Raw genomic sequence first — 15,695 nt, 5'->3', positions numbered from 1 at the left:
GCCCTTCACATGTAGTTTGACCAATACTGCAACAAACAAAATGTTCAATTTACACTGATAACGAACTAGAGAAAAGCAGCAATTCTTTGTGTTTGACTTGGTGGAAACAGTAAATGTTTTGCTTTTTCCTTGATAAATGAGCGCATAATTAATCAGGTATCAAAATTAATCAATTAATTTTCAGATTATCAACTCTTCAATTGATCATCTATTCATGTTAGTCCTACAGTGTAGGTCAGATTTTTGCAAGGATTCTGTGTCACCGTTGTTTTTTTGGATTGACATTGCCAGTAGCCAACATTTTAGCAGGCTAATAGCAATGTCAGTCCAAAAGGCTTCGGTCGTTATTCACGCTACAGAAAATCCAAAAAAAGTTTTAAGAGTTGCCCACAGAACTGGATTCTTGTCAGGGCGGAAAAACCTCTGAGCCACATTTAGACTATGGTGGCACACTAACACAAAGGTCTGTCTGTCTGCCAGGGAGAGCTGGAGACCCAGAAGCGTCAGCATGAAGCTAAACTCATCACCACCAAAGAAGAAGAGAAACTGAAGATGGACAAGATGGCTTTGGAGCTGGAGCTCAAATGGACCGAAACACTCAGGTGTGTAGATGTATGTGCACGTGAGTGCGTGCGTGTGTGTGTGTGTATGAGAGTATTTGGGTGAGAATAGTATCCCCCACTGTCTTTGTCTTTGTCTTTAACAGAGACAGAGCATGAAATTAGGAGTGGATGGGAAATTGAAGTCTTTCTGTTTCCCTGTTTCCATTTCCCACAAATATAAGAATACACACACTTAAACACACACACACATACACACACACACACACACACACACACACACACACACACACACACATATATATACACACACACACACACACACATACATATACACACACACACAGGTCAACCAGCTCAAAATATTGACCATGACAGGAGCATTTTCCCTGGAGGGCTCTGCAACTTCTCAGTTCAATCCAGTGTTAAAGCCGGGAGCTCCGAGTCTGTGGTGTCATTCACAGACCTTTGAAGTGTTATTATTCACCAACCTCCAAGAATGAAATTGACTGTTTGGAGGTGTGAACCGATGTACTTTTCACACAGTGAAGTCAGCACCCAGATGACTCTATTAGAGTTCATCTCACCAGTAAACAGCATCTTAATGGTCAAAGAAAGTTTTTCCATTTGAGAAGGAATTTGTCCTTTTGGTAGTGAAGTAGCGCTGGTGAGATCTTATTTCTAAGACTTTCACAGATATTTTTATTGCCCTTACATTCTCTGAGTGTGCTTCAAACACATCAGGTCATGATATCCTTCATTTACCAGAATGCCTTTCAATAACCCAACAGAAAAGTTTTTTTCAATACTTTTGATGATGCATTTGATGCACAATAAAAAATTGTACCAGCTCAACAAATTGCAGTAAAAAAAACAGTGTCCCAGTTACTCTTGATAAATCACAAAACACTGTCAACAGTTTTCCGAAGGTCTTTTTTTCTGTGGATTATCCAGAGAAAGGGGGCAGTGTGTCTAAAAAGAGAATTTGCTATTAAATTGGTTTTTAAAGCTATTGTTCAGCAACACAAATGAAAATCTGGTTATGTCCATTTTATTTGGAAACAGTAGAAATCAGTTGAATATTTCAACATGAACAGATCATGCTCCCCTGGACACGTACAGGTCCACCTCCTCCAGGCGTCTAAGTCCAGCTTAATCATAACTGGAAAGTGCAGCTGTTGGATGAAAACTTCACCTAAATGTCGGTACGTTGTTCACACTGGGCCAGTCTCATCTCAAGCACCTGCTCATTCCCTCATCCTACATTTTTTTCATCTCTCACTGCCCCAGCTCTTTGTAAAGGTCACACTTGATATTGTTTAATATTTTTAGCCTTTCTTCACGCTCTGAGCCCACAGATTTCTTTGTGTCTGACTGCTAGACCTGGATTTAAAAAAAACAATTTTCCAATTATTTTTTGTTTGAATGATCTGTTTGTAAAATCCAAAGACTGATCTTTGCAATTACATCTTTTCTCAGCAAATGTTATTGAGTTATTAAAACATGCACAAAAAGGTTATTAAACACCAACGTAGAGGATAGCTGCCTTGAGACAGTTTTGTAAACTGTGACTTCAATGATTAAAGCCTGTGTGAACCCATCACAGGTTACAGGACTGTCATCACACTGTCATCAGCATTTGTAGCTGTATTTTTTTTTTAAGACTATAATGATGATGCACTAATAAGCGCTGCAGGTTTTTTATTATTCTTGCTCAGTTGTTTTACAGATCAGGTAGAACTAATGTAGGCCTAAAAAATATACATGTGAATAAGTCCTTGGTCCACAATCTTATAACCAGGAAATGTGTTTAATCTTAACCATATAATATGCACTTCACACAATTTGTTTCTCACTCATTGGCTGTAGAATAAATTTAAGTTTCTAGGATAAATTCTGAGAAGTGCTGATGCAACTGAATCATCAAGAGATAAAACTGAACTACTGCATCAAATCAAATCAAAGTGAATTCATTCTGTATTTCCTGAATCGAAAAAGAGTCAAATCAGGAGATTGGTGCTGATATACAGCTCTACTCACTCACAGTTTTTTACATCTCTCCACTTATTTTCTTGTATTACTTCACTCCAAACCTTTGGTCTCCTTGGTTCTTTTGCTGTGTAAGTGTGGCAACTGATTCTGGATACTCTTTAATGGCATTTTACCATCAATATCAACAAATGAAATCCCACCACATATGGGTTCAGCCACTTTTCTCAAGTTCACCTACTAAAAGTCACAGAAAAAGAGTAAATACAATCTGGTTTAAGCTGTAGTTCAAAGGGTCAGATATCAGATCAAGTGTCTGATATAATTACAGCACCTCAGCTGACTAAACCTACAGACCTTCACACAACCATGAACTTGGATAAATATCACCCCCGACCAAGTCTGTGCTGTACAAAAACACTTAATATAGAAAATATACTGGGCCTGATGAGCCTCTCTCTTGAAGAAAGAGTTTAAAAAGAACAGAAATAGAGGGCCAATAAGTGTCAGGTCTTACATCTAATTATGAGAGAACTGGTGTTAAAATACCAGGAAGCTGTTTAGGAACCACGAGCACCCTTCTCCTGTTATCTCAGGAATCATCACAACCTAAATCTGTCTGCAGCCTCTCTCCTCAGTTTTTATTTTTATAACTCCATGAAGCACGAAGGATGTAGGTTTTCTTTTTTAACCCAAAGTGTTTGTGAGCACAGGATTCCTGTGCTATACTAATCATGTGAATTTGGCTGATTTAACCTGCTGTAAATTTAATATTTCTACTGAAATATGGCTTCAAGACTTACACCCAATATTTGAACAGTGTGCAAATACCTTAAACAATAAAACGTGACAAAAAACAAACCAAAGGAAACAGCATCACAAGCAACAGCAGTGGTGATGTGACGTTAATGAGTCAAATTGGCTGCTTCAGAGGCAGATTAGGGAACGTCTGTGTTAATTTGTCTGTCTGCTGTGCTGACAAACTGACTGTAGCCTGTTTAGTTAAATACCTAATAAATCACAGACTCATGATGGCAATGAAATTTAAAAGTAGAGTTTCACACACTGTAGAAATAACCAAAAAAAAGAAAGAAAGAAATAAGCGTACTAATACCCAGCTCTTGTCTATTTGTCACCCTTCCCCTCTTCTCGCTTTCCTCTTCATTAGCTTTCATTCACCTTCCTTTGTCTTTATGCACAGAGCTCCTTATTCTCCGGAGAAGGTCTATTCATTTGGTGGTTGGGGTGAGTACACTGTGGTTAGTGAGCCGTCTGAATTAAGAGGGGCGAGCTTTAATCCCTGTTTCACAGCAGAAACAGACGGTCTCTCTGTGATAGGGTAATCATGGAGAGAGCTCTCAAACAAAGGAGGTTCAGCAGATCAGCAGACGAAAGCACAGACAGTACCGCGCTACCTTGTCCCAGTCATACAGAAGTTCTTATAGAACATGTCAGGGGTTTGAATCTTCTGTCTCTTGATCCAGTCAGACAACGTGTTGATAAATATGTTGACTTTTAGTGGTGTTTCTACAGGAACGGTGGTGACGGTCGTTTGGACCACCACTTTGGTCCAGACTGAAATATCTCAACAACTATTTGATGGGTTGTCTTGAAGTGTTGCACAGACATTTAGTTCCCAGGAGAATGAAGACTCCTGGCTATGATGACTCCCTGATCTTTCTACTAGCTCCACCAGGTCGAAGTTGAGATGAGTTTAAGAGATAGATTGGTTTGTAATTCTGCACATTTATGGTTCACAGATGATTCCTCTAGCACCACCATGTGGTTGTAAGCTAAATGTCTCAACAACTATTGGATGGAACTTAGCATGTTCCCCTCAGGTTAAATTGAAATTACTTTGATTCCTTAACTTTTCATCTCGTGCCATCCTCAGGTCAAATTTGTCCAATACTTTCTGCAGAACTAATGACATCACATTAGCCTGAGCCACACTTTGTGTTTATGTGGTAATTAGCATATGTTAGCATGCTAACCTACTAAACTAAGATGATGGACATAATATCATTATCTGCTAAATTACAGCATGTTGGGTGTTAACATTAGTATTGTGAGCATATTGCGCATTGAGAGTATGCTGATGTTCGCATTTAGCTCAAAGAACCACTGTATCTGACACAGCTTGACTGTAGACTCTCAGATTTGTTTAACTAGTTTTCAAGACTAGTTAAACAAGACATATATATATATATATTTATATATATATATATAAATATATATATTGACTTAAACAAAATGAAACAAAATTCAAAATGAAACTATATGACAGTGTTGCTTTAATTTAACATAACTTGGCTTAACTTGAGTCTAACATGATCTGATTTCATATGAGGTGGTAAACATAATAGTGAGGTTAAAGTGCTGCATACAGTCATGGTGGTTCTGTAAAATGTTATTAAATAAAATATTATTTAATGCTAACATGTTAGCATAGCAATATTTTAGCATTTAGCTCAAAAATACTCAATACTGTAAATCACTATCGTGGCTGAAGGCTTGTACTTTTTGTTTTAACCACATCTGGTCATATTTTAATATCCTTCCTGTAGCATCTCACTCAGATCTGTGCCAACATGTCTACAATTTGACATCAAATGTCACTGTTGGCTTCAGACAACAAAAGTCAAAAAGTCAAAAACTATAAAGCTTGTGCCCGATGACATATATAACAATGTAATGAAATGGGATGTACTTGTCTTTAGCGGGTTGCTATAGCCAGTGTAGGTTTTATAAGTGGGAGATAATTTTCAGGTCTTTCTAATGGATGTTGAGATGCATGTCCTTCAGGAGAGCTGCTGTTCTGTAGCTCCTGCAACATGAGGCATTATTTTCCCAACTGGCACAAGCTGAGTCTCCAGGCAGTTTGAATTTCACAGCAGCATTTGTATGAGAAGCCTGTAGCAGGTTTTAGGTAGAATAATGTTTGTGCTGAGGAAAATGTGATTCCATCTGTGATTTGACATTCATGAGGGAAATAACGGAAGGACATCTATTATTTAATTACTCTCATTACCAGGTACAGTAGCTCCAGTCCCATGTGAGTGTTGAAAAGCTCCTATTGGAACAATCCTACTTTGAACTGAAATCAGCAGGAACAGGCTAACTCTAATCTGTCCTGCACCCCAGTGCTGAAGTTCAACGCATAGTTTTCCTCTTTGCAGCCGTAGCTGCTGTCAGTAACATCAGAAAATTGATTTTTAAAAAAGGAGGTTAGAAATAACAGCTCAAGTTCTTGGTCTCCTTATTCTTCATATACATATGCTTGTTCTTATATTAAAAAGCTCCAGTGCTTGAATGTTCATCACTGACCTTGGAAGTGGAAGTTAGATATTCACTGAAGAACTGAAAGATACACATGCAGCAGGCAGCTCTGACTGTCACTTTAAAGAAAAAAGTAATTGTATTGTACACAGTTATTTAGAATAGAAATGTCACAACAGAGGATCTGTGGATGCGTGAACAGCTGAAGACAAAATATAACTTCATTTGTATTTTTATGTATGCTCCATATCATTTATATACACTATAGACGCATTACTGCCAGATGGTGAGGAAGCTAATGACTGGTTTGTAACTGTGGCAGACACACAATTAGAATGATGCACAGTCAAGTCCATATGCACAATCACACACACACACATAAATACACACCTTAAATGAGCTGGTTTGCCTTATTGCTCATAGCACAGGCACCAGAATCCAGCCACATTTTACCTGAATATTTCTTCCTTCTTGACAGAACCTCCACTGTTTGAACTTCCGTCTCTTCATTTCTTCATCTCTTCCTCCTTGTACCTGTCCCCATCTGCCCTCGTCTCTCCTCCTGCTCAGCAGATGCTATAGAACAACGCTTATTAGGAAGACCAGAGTTCTTTGAAGCCCAAGGCCTTTGTGTGTGTGTGTGTGTGTGTGTGTGTGTGTGCGTGTGTGTGTGTGTGTGCGGCACATGCGCACTAACATCTGTGGCTGTGAGCCTAATACTGAACGAGGACATGAATGATGACACGTGTCTAGCGTGCTGCATGATGAACGTGACTGTCTGGTGTGTGACTGAACTGCTGTATGTGTGTGTTTGCATTTTCCTGTGTGTGTGTGTGTGTGTGTGTGTGTGTGTGTGTGTGTGTGTGTGTGTGTATGAGCCCGCCTTCAGTCTGACACTTTGTGGCTCTCAAAGTGACAAAAATGTGTTTGCCTGGATACTTCATTTAACAGCTGCCATTTCAACTCCCACACAACCGTTACATAGACACAGCCATGCAAATAGCTGTTAGCAGCAGTGTTAAAGAGTGATGGTGGCTCAATAGATGCTGTATTGAGCCATGACAAAGGGCCATGTATTGTTCCCATAAAGCGAACATCGAGCTCTCTGAAGCACCTTTACCTTTGCAGCAAAGTTTGTTTGAGTCTCGTCTTTCACCAGATGTTGTTGTACATGCTTGTGCTGTGTGTTGTTTTTTTTTTAATCTCTCTAAGAGCACTAAGAAGCGTTTTAGTGTCTTTCAGCTGATTGTTTTGGTTTTCTGGCTTACAGCTCTCATCAACCTCATTTCAAGTTGCAGCAGATAACAAAAGCAAAAAGTGATTAAAGCTGCTTTAACTGACTGAGCATTATCGACTGTATGTCAGAAAAGATATTGTCACGAGGGCTGAAGGGTATGCAAAAAAAATCATATTGTGATTATTTTGGCAGATATTGTGATTGCATTGCATTTTCACTGAAAAAACTGTAACTGATGATAATATAATTTTTGTTGGTGCTTGTACCGAACAAACATGTTCCCTTATGCCCAGAGAATAGGATCTGTAGGCCGGGGCATTGCTGTAGCACCACAACACCTATGGCACTAACAATGCACAACAAAACACATTTGATCTTTATCAAAAAAAAATGCAGTTCCTGTAATTATATTTTGATTAATTGTGCAGCACTAATTGGCATGTTGTGTTGGTAGTCCCAAATAGCTCCAAACATTCACGTCACCAAGTAGCAGCTACGTTGAGTCAGTGATCTAATGATTTTATTTTTCTACAAGGCTTATAATAAATGCAAAAACATTATTTCTTGGGTCATATAACTCAGGAACTCAGGTCTACCCCTCTCTTGAGTTTGACCCTCTGTCTTTTCACTCTTATCTGTTACATTGGTTGTTGTTACTGATAATTCAAGTGTAAACTCTTTGCTTTTGGCTTTTTTGCAAAGTTGAGCTGCTGAACTGATGTTGGTTTTGTTGCAGGTTTAACGTTGGATAACATTGGATAACAGCGTAAGGCAAGTAGATGAAAAATAAAATAAATGCAAATGTGTGTGTGTGTGTGTGTGTGTGTGTGTGTGTGTGTGTGCCGTGTTGTGTTGTGTTGTAGGCAGGAGTGTAAGAAGCTGCGTGAGGAGCTCAGAGAGGAGCACGAGGAGGACAAGGCCTCCGCACTGTCTCAGCTGGCACAGAGCAAGGAGCAGGAACTGAGCAACGCCAGGGAGAGCTGGCAGCGGAAAGTGGAGGACCTGCTGGAACAGGTACGACTATCGCCAGTGGGTGTGTATACGTGAGTGTGTTTTGAATGTATGGGTGCTCTCCAGCCTCTGTCTCTTGTCTTGTTTTGTGTGTTGAAGTGTTATTTATGTATTTTGAAACTGGATGACTAGTCCTGAATGTTGAAGACATTTCCCTCCATTTAGTGGTTAAAGATGGTTTTAATCTTCATCTTAGGCTCCGGATCTCTCTGAACACAAAATACAAGATGCCTACAGCTTGTAGTCGAATACCTATAATTATACCAGTAGTAAAAATCAGTAGGGAGGAGGAGAAAGGCAATGATCGCGACTTCCTCTCTTATGTCGCCCTCCTGAGCAAGACCTCCTGTCTGACGTTTTTCTTCCTCACCCTAGTGCACAAACTCACTCACACATTCATTATACAATGTTGTGGTGAAGGCACCGGAGCAGGCTGCTGTTGTTAATGGCTGCCTGGTAATATTAATGTAGCATGACTTAGCTCTCCTGTGGTCATCGTGGAGACAAAACAAAACAGTGTCAATATCTCTATTAATGTGCGTGTCTGCATGCTGTGTGCATCAGCTGCTGGTTGTCAACATGTCCGCTCTGTACTGCAGTGCGTCAGCTCCCGTGCACTGATGAATGGGTCCGCTTCACGCCTCACAATCAGCAGGACCGTGTCCATTCATCTAATGTTAAATCAGAGCAGTGGTCAATCTTTTGACCGGAAGGCGCTGACAGAGAAGATGCTGGTTGGAAACTGAATGATGGGACACACTTTATTCTAATGGCCTGAATTTTAACAGATATCAGTGCCAGTGATGCCTTGTTACGTGGGCTGAAAAATATGGTTTCACTTTTGCTCACCCACAAGATGCCTCACAGTATGTTTTCAAAAAGTAATTCTGCAAATATTTGTATCAGCATAAATATTATTGTGATTGGCTGGTGAAGTTAGTGGAGCATTCAGCAGCAGATATTTCCCCCCAGAGTTAAGTTGGATTTAAATTAGACTAGAAAGGAGACTGAATATTGGACATTTATCTGGTGGACACAAACACAAAGTTGCTCCGTGTCCACTGGATTATAAGGTTGTCGTGTTGTGTTTACAGCTCATTGCAATGCCTCTAAGTGGCCAAAAAACCCTTCAGTGCAGGTTTAAGGCATCTCAGTACCAGCCAGCTGCATGCACACTCAACACTGAAAGAAACTATTGTGAACTACGCTACTTTTACTCCCTTCACAGTAACTATAGTCTACAACAACCTCCCCCCCAAGTAAAAGAACAACTTGATAATATTCAGATCAGAGTACAACATATGTAACCATACAGTTCTGTTAATGAAGCCAACCATATGACTCAGTGTGTGACTCATGCCTTAGTCATAATGTCAATTCCAAAATTGGGACACAGCATTTGGTTCTCTTTATTGTGGACTAATTGCATATATATGGTGGCCCAGATGGATCAACAAAAATGCAAAAGCAACAACACAAATGCAAAAGCCACAACATGAATCTAAAAGCCACAACATGAATGCAAAAGCCACAATACATACACATTGTGCATATGTGATGTCTATAAGCTGCTGCAGAAGCTGATGAATTTAACAAGACTTAGTTACTTACTGTTAATAAAATATTAATTCATGGCTCAGCTCATCTCGACTCTCTCAGAGTAAAACAATACATTTCAGTTTGCTTCCTGTCAGTTTGCCCCAGAGGATTTCAACAGTTGGTAAAACAGACAAGGTGATGACAAGGATATGATCCCAGGGCGAGAGTAACAACAAGTGTTCCTGTTACTAGACGCGCGGGACATGTGGGATCTTTACAAAATGTTGGTTGACCTTTTGGAAGCACATCATAGTTTTCACTATTAATCAATGTAATCCTATTCAGCTTCTTTATTATCATTATTTTTTAATTTAGAATGAATTTCCAGGCATGACCACAGTTAAATACAGTATTGCCAAAGCAGGTTGTACAGGGTTGTGCTTGTTTATCCCTACACCTTCCCAAATAATCATCATCTTAAATTGTCTAGACTAATTTGGTGTATCACACTGCTCCCTCCTCATAATGTATTCACTGCAATACAGCAGTTATTATGTACTGCGGTGAAGTGCAAACAACTTATTAGCAAAAAATAAATAACTTTTTGCTGGAGGCTTTAAGAGTTATAAACATCTTGATATGGCAATATTTGTTTAAGCTTAATTGATTCCCTCCCCTCTTTGCCCTCCTCTGTTATTCTGCTGCAGTTAAGATGCTGCTTCCCAGAGGAAGCCTGCACTTCTTTATACTTATCACACTCCCTGCACCTCCTCTGGCTTTTTTTCTTACTACACCTCTACTAGCAAGAAAGTGGCTTGTCCAACTGTTTTGTTCTTTTGGCTGTTCCTCTCAGATCTCCTTGTTGAAGCAGAGTCTGGAGATGCAGCTGTCGCAGTCGCAGTCGTCGCTGCAGCAGCTGCAGCACCAGTTCAGCCAGGAGAGGGAGCACCTGAGGATGCAGCTGGACGAGCTGCAGACAGAGCACCAGAGGCGACAGCACCGTCTGCAGGAGGCCCACTGCTGCGCCATGCAGGACATGGAGCACGCCAGGCAACGTGACCTGAAGGTAGGTGGTGGAGAACAAACACACACACACACACACATACATTTATAACAGTAAAATAAAGATTTTTGTAGCAAATATTAAAATTACCCAATAAATAACATTAGGAGTCATGTTTATATTTATTGTTTCTCACCAAAACACACTGTGTGTATCCCAGGTAAAAATGTGTTAAATGTTTTCCGTCCTTATGAAACAGTCACAACATTGATTTTCTTGAATATTTCAACATCTTCATTTTACATCCGTGTTTGCCAGCAGTCTTCTTCTTGTCTGCCTAATGTGGCACATTACTGTGTCTTGACATGTAGTACAATAGTATGAAACGTCACCGTGAGCTGAGAACACAAACCCACTCTTCAACACATGGCTCCACAGCATCACTAGTGGTTAAATACAGAGCCCTGTCAAAATCTGATTTTTAAGACCATTCGTAATAATAATATTTGAGAATATTAATAATCTGGTAGCATATTGGCTAATATACTATTTTTCTTTTCTTTTTTTACATTAGCCCTCCCTAAATTTGTTCATTAAAATCTTTTAACAAGACAAGTACTGAGTGGCATATTTTACAGTTAAACTTCTCACTCTGCCCTCTGTTGGGCAAACTATGTACTTGAGACACTGTTTTTAAATTATCTGAGATATCTTCTTCATTATCTGCAGTTATCTCAGTTTATCTGCAGTAACATCGACCAATAATATCAGCCTGGGCAACTGGACTAAGTGTTGTCAAAAAGTCCTGCTCACGTGTGCCAGTATTTTTGGCAACATCCAGTAACAGTGAAATCAGAAATCACTACATTGGTGATACAGCCTGACAGAAACACTGCAGACATGAATGAGGAATCAGATTCTTGGGACATCGTGGTGGACAGCTCAGACTCTCAGGCTAAAGCAGCTTTATAGACCGTGATCTGATGCAAAACAATCACATGCATTAGAAATGTGAGATCATTGCAAGTTAGCAAATGGAAAACCTGCACTTTGACCACACTGAATTCTCCATTAAGTTCTTACACATTCTTTAAAAACCAAACGATGATCATTCTGTAATCATCTAAATATATTTAATAGTCTACATGAACGAAGAGCTTTAGCATTTCTGTCATCTCTGCCTGTTAGAGAAGCTCCTCAGGAGAAGCCACCTATGACATTTTAATCCAATGGAGCCTTGTCAGAGTCAAGGTTAGACTGGTAGTGAGTCATCGCCGCCATCACTCACTCTCACTGACGGCACACAGCTTCTGCATCAAGTAGCTCTACTGACAGCTCTGTGTTTGCTCTTTATAATGTCAAAATATGCACGCACAAGCACAACATACACACTCCTCAAGGTGCCAAGAAAATGTTCTTCAGAGCTAATCCTTCCATTTCACAGTCAAGGTCGATTTGGTTCAGCTATACATCACAATTCCAAATCCATTTTTCAGCTGGGACGCTGTAATTGTATTAATGCTTAAGGCAGAATGAAGGTCAGGAAGTAGCGTCCTCATGATGTGTTTCTGTCAAACTCCTTGTGTAGGAATGTGTGCAAGGGTGTGTGTGTGTGTGTGTGTGTGTGTGTGTGTGTGTGTGTGTGTGTGCGCGCGCTCGCACGGAGAAAGAGTATCGCCTCTGCGTCACTTGTGAAATCAGCAGTCTTCATTATTCTCCTGTGAAATAAACTGTGATCCTCCCTGTGATCTTCCTCTCCCCTTTCTCTGATGCAAACACACAGGCTGTCGCTCGTTCGCTCAGTATAGCCACAGAACTGACCACCTTTTTTTTCATCACTCACTCAGAGTCTCCTGTCACGGTTTTCTTTTTTAAGCAGAGAAATAAAGTGTTAAAAGCTTTACGGCAGCTCTTTAATGGTGGCGAGGTGTTTATATTCCTGTCTGCAGTGCAGGGAGGGAAAACTCAATTATCCAGAGTGGAGGCATTAGAGGGATGATTTGTGTATGTGTGCTTTATGTGTTTGGGTGGATGGGAGGTGCATTCAGATTGAATGGTGTTATCTGTTCACACTTCACAGACAGTTATATCCAGGCAGTAATAAAGTTGTTACAAATTCCTGCCCCACACACACACACACACACACACACACACACACACACACACACACACACTAACACACACTCATTCACACATTCACATAACCTAATTTAGCTCTCGGATTTGCTGCGACAAAAAGCTGCAAATAGAAGCGGTGTGTGTGTGTGTGTGTGTGTGTGTGTGTGTGTGTGTGTGTGTGTGTGTGTGTGTGCACCAACTGACAGACTATTGACTTATTCATCATCTTTCCTCTGTCTTGTCTTATTTCTCAGACTCTTCCCTATTTTCTTTTGCCTGCACACTAAGAGCAAGAATTCTTTTTAAAGTGATAAATGTACTTTTCAGAGGACATGTGGTTATTAATACAGATGAATGTAGAAAATGTCCATTTGATCTACGACCTCGGTGCAGACTGAAATATCTTCCCACTCAGATAGATTGTGATTAAGGTTTGTACAGACGTTCATTTACCCCAGATGATGAATCCTAATAATCACCGGAGCTCAGTCTTTACTGTCCCACATGAATCAGTCTCATCCCTCAGTAAAACTAAATAAAAAGAAACATTAGTTGGAAAGAGTAACTCAGTGCACAGTATGTTTTTAAGAAACAAATAAGGAAATACTAATTAAAACAGGTTAAGCAATAAAAAGTTAGGAAAGAAAACAATAAGACAGCAGTGGTCTTGCTGATAACTGCTGATGATGCTAATTAAGCACTTAAGGTATTTTACTTTAGAAATGTTGGTACTGGGAAATCTAATCTTCCAGCCTGAAAGGACCAGATAAAACAGTTTCTTTAAGCCAGGATAGATATCAGCAGCAGTAAGGTTTCCTTTTGCCAGAAAACAGTGAACAGTGTCCGACACAACAAGATGATGTCATTAAATGTCCCAAACCCCAAAATATTTAATTGAATGTAAGAGAACCTGGAACAATCAACTGTTTGGTATTTTTTATTGAAACATGACTTCAATGATTATTCATCATCAAAATAACGACCAATCATTGGAGCCTTATGTATGTCCTCATGTAGCTTTCAGTTTCATGGTAACGTTGTATTTTAGTTTGATTTTTGCATAAATGTGGTGATAGGAATTAGCTTGATTAGCAAAAACAGAGAGTCCTGTCTGGGTATTTTATCCATATCCTGTATTAACTGATACTATACAGCAGGATCATATAATAGTACAGTTACCATGATGTATAATTGCTTCATATTGTCTCCTAGAAGTTTTTTTTTTTCTTTTAACAAAATTTACTTAATCACTGCCGTAAATTCAGTCTCCCCTATAATTATTATTAATCCACTGTCCACTGTGAACATTGTGACGTGAGCAGTGCAGTGTTCAGAGAGTGTAGATCACTCCTCACCACATCACTCCTGGTTACCATCGTTAATTCTGTTCAGTTGGTTTGTGTTGTTGCCTTTTAGGTCAAAGTATGAAGCTATAAGATCAACAAAGCAGGTCAAAGTCGTCACTTTCCTGTGAGATGCTGGTTTTAGACGTTCATGGTTCCCAGATGATGCATCCTCATGACTTTTGTGATCCTCTGGTGCCATCACTGTGTCAGGTTTTAAATGTCATATTTTGGTTTATGACCAAGTATCTGCTAAATCTTTGATGACCTTCCCAGAAGACTCTCAGCTGACCACTACCACCTGAAAGGCAAGGGTCATGTGACTGACTCATCTCATCTGCTAGCATGCTAGCTGTCAGAATAATAATAAAACCTCTAAGGAAAGTCCTGTGAAATGTGCAAATGTGGACTTGTTGAGGTTAAGAGCGTTTTCAAGTCAAAAGAAGTTTGATGAATAGTTTTTTATTCTTAAGATGGTGAGTAGGAGTAAAAGTGAAAGATTTTTACCTTCATTTCTCAAAATAAAATTTTACTTGTAGCAGTTTCATAAAAAATCCAGGTCCTGATCTGAATTTTAAAGCCCACATTAAAAATATGACCAAACTTCCTTCTATGACATTTGGAAACCTGCCAGAGTGCAGCCATTTCTCACAGTCAGATACTGAAAAGGTTATACTGTGTATGCCTTTATCTCTAATGGGCTCAACTAGTGTAGTGCTGTTCTTTTCTGCTCAAGAAAGCTTTGAACAAACTGAACATCATCATAATGCAGCAGCTTGGGTGCTGACTAAGACCAGGGAAGGAAACCAGGTTACAGCCATTTCAAAGTCCCTGTGTCAGCTGCAGGTTAGTTTAGATGTTAAGATTCTGCTCTTCAGTTGACTTGAATACATATCAGAAATGCTTTTAGACACCTCAGCTCCTCCGGCTCTGGTTTCTGAGCTGTCCTTGAGGATTAAGACCTGTGCTGGAGCAGCTGGAGCAGCTGGAGCAGCTGGAGCAGCCTACCCTGAAGTCTGAGTTCATACCTTTGTGTGTTTATCCCTCATGCTTGTTCATCAATATCATCCCTGTTTACTTAGTTAAATTGTTCACCTACCAGCTCAGTAACAAATACTGACTGTTCAGTAATGTAATGAGAATTGAACAACCAGGCCCCCTCACACAAACAGCACAGAGAACAGAGGAGGAGGAGGAGGAGGAGGTGGTGAATGTAGTAACAGTACAGTCAATTTGTAATTATAGGATTCACTGCGATTAGGAGTAATTAATGTGCTCCATTTAATTAAATGAATAAAAGGTATGTTTTTTTTACTGACCCACAGCACAAAAGGACCAATGATCAATACCAATGAATGAGAGAGATTAATGGCTTTTAAAGAGTCTCTTTCTCGGACTGTGACAAAACCTCCCACTGGAGTTTCGACACACGTCTGCTTGTCGTTTTACCTGCTGGGAGAATGAGGACGGTGAGAGTCAGCTGTGAAAATAAAAAAGTCCTCTCGAGCCAAAAAAAAACGTGTGATGGTTCTACTTTAAAGTCACAGAGAAACGGACTTTGAAGTAGCTTCTGTAGCTTCTGTTATGTGACATTTTTCATACGTCAGCAGGAATTG

General features: G+C 39.7%; 1 protein-coding gene across 4 annotated transcripts in view; it reads left to right on the top strand.

The window, feature by feature from the left end:
• The window catches only part of fam184ab (family with sequence similarity 184 member Ab), a 128,554-nt gene that overhangs the window by 78,052 nt on the left and 34,807 nt on the right, over window positions 1-15,695 (top strand). For all 4 annotated transcript variants that reach the window (XM_071467906.1, XM_071467904.1, XM_071467908.1 and 1 more), the window contains 3 exons: window positions 481-602; window positions 7,929-8,079; window positions 10,469-10,681. In XM_071467906.1, the coding sequence (XP_071324007.1) occupies window positions 481-602; window positions 7,929-8,079; window positions 10,469-10,681 (486 nt within the window). The remainder of the gene's footprint in view (window positions 1-480; window positions 603-7,928; window positions 8,080-10,468; window positions 10,682-15,695) is intronic.

The sequence above is a fragment of the Trachinotus anak genome, unplaced genomic scaffold (genome assembly GCF_046630095.1).
Source record: "Trachinotus anak isolate AG129_WGS33_773 ecotype Australia unplaced genomic scaffold, CSIRO_AGI_Tana_v1 ptg000031l, whole genome shotgun sequence".
NCBI lineage: Eukaryota > Metazoa > Chordata > Actinopteri > Carangiformes > Carangidae > Trachinotus > Trachinotus anak.
The sequence above is the reverse complement of the archived record's forward strand: the minus strand, read 5'-3'. Positions and strand labels throughout refer to the sequence as shown.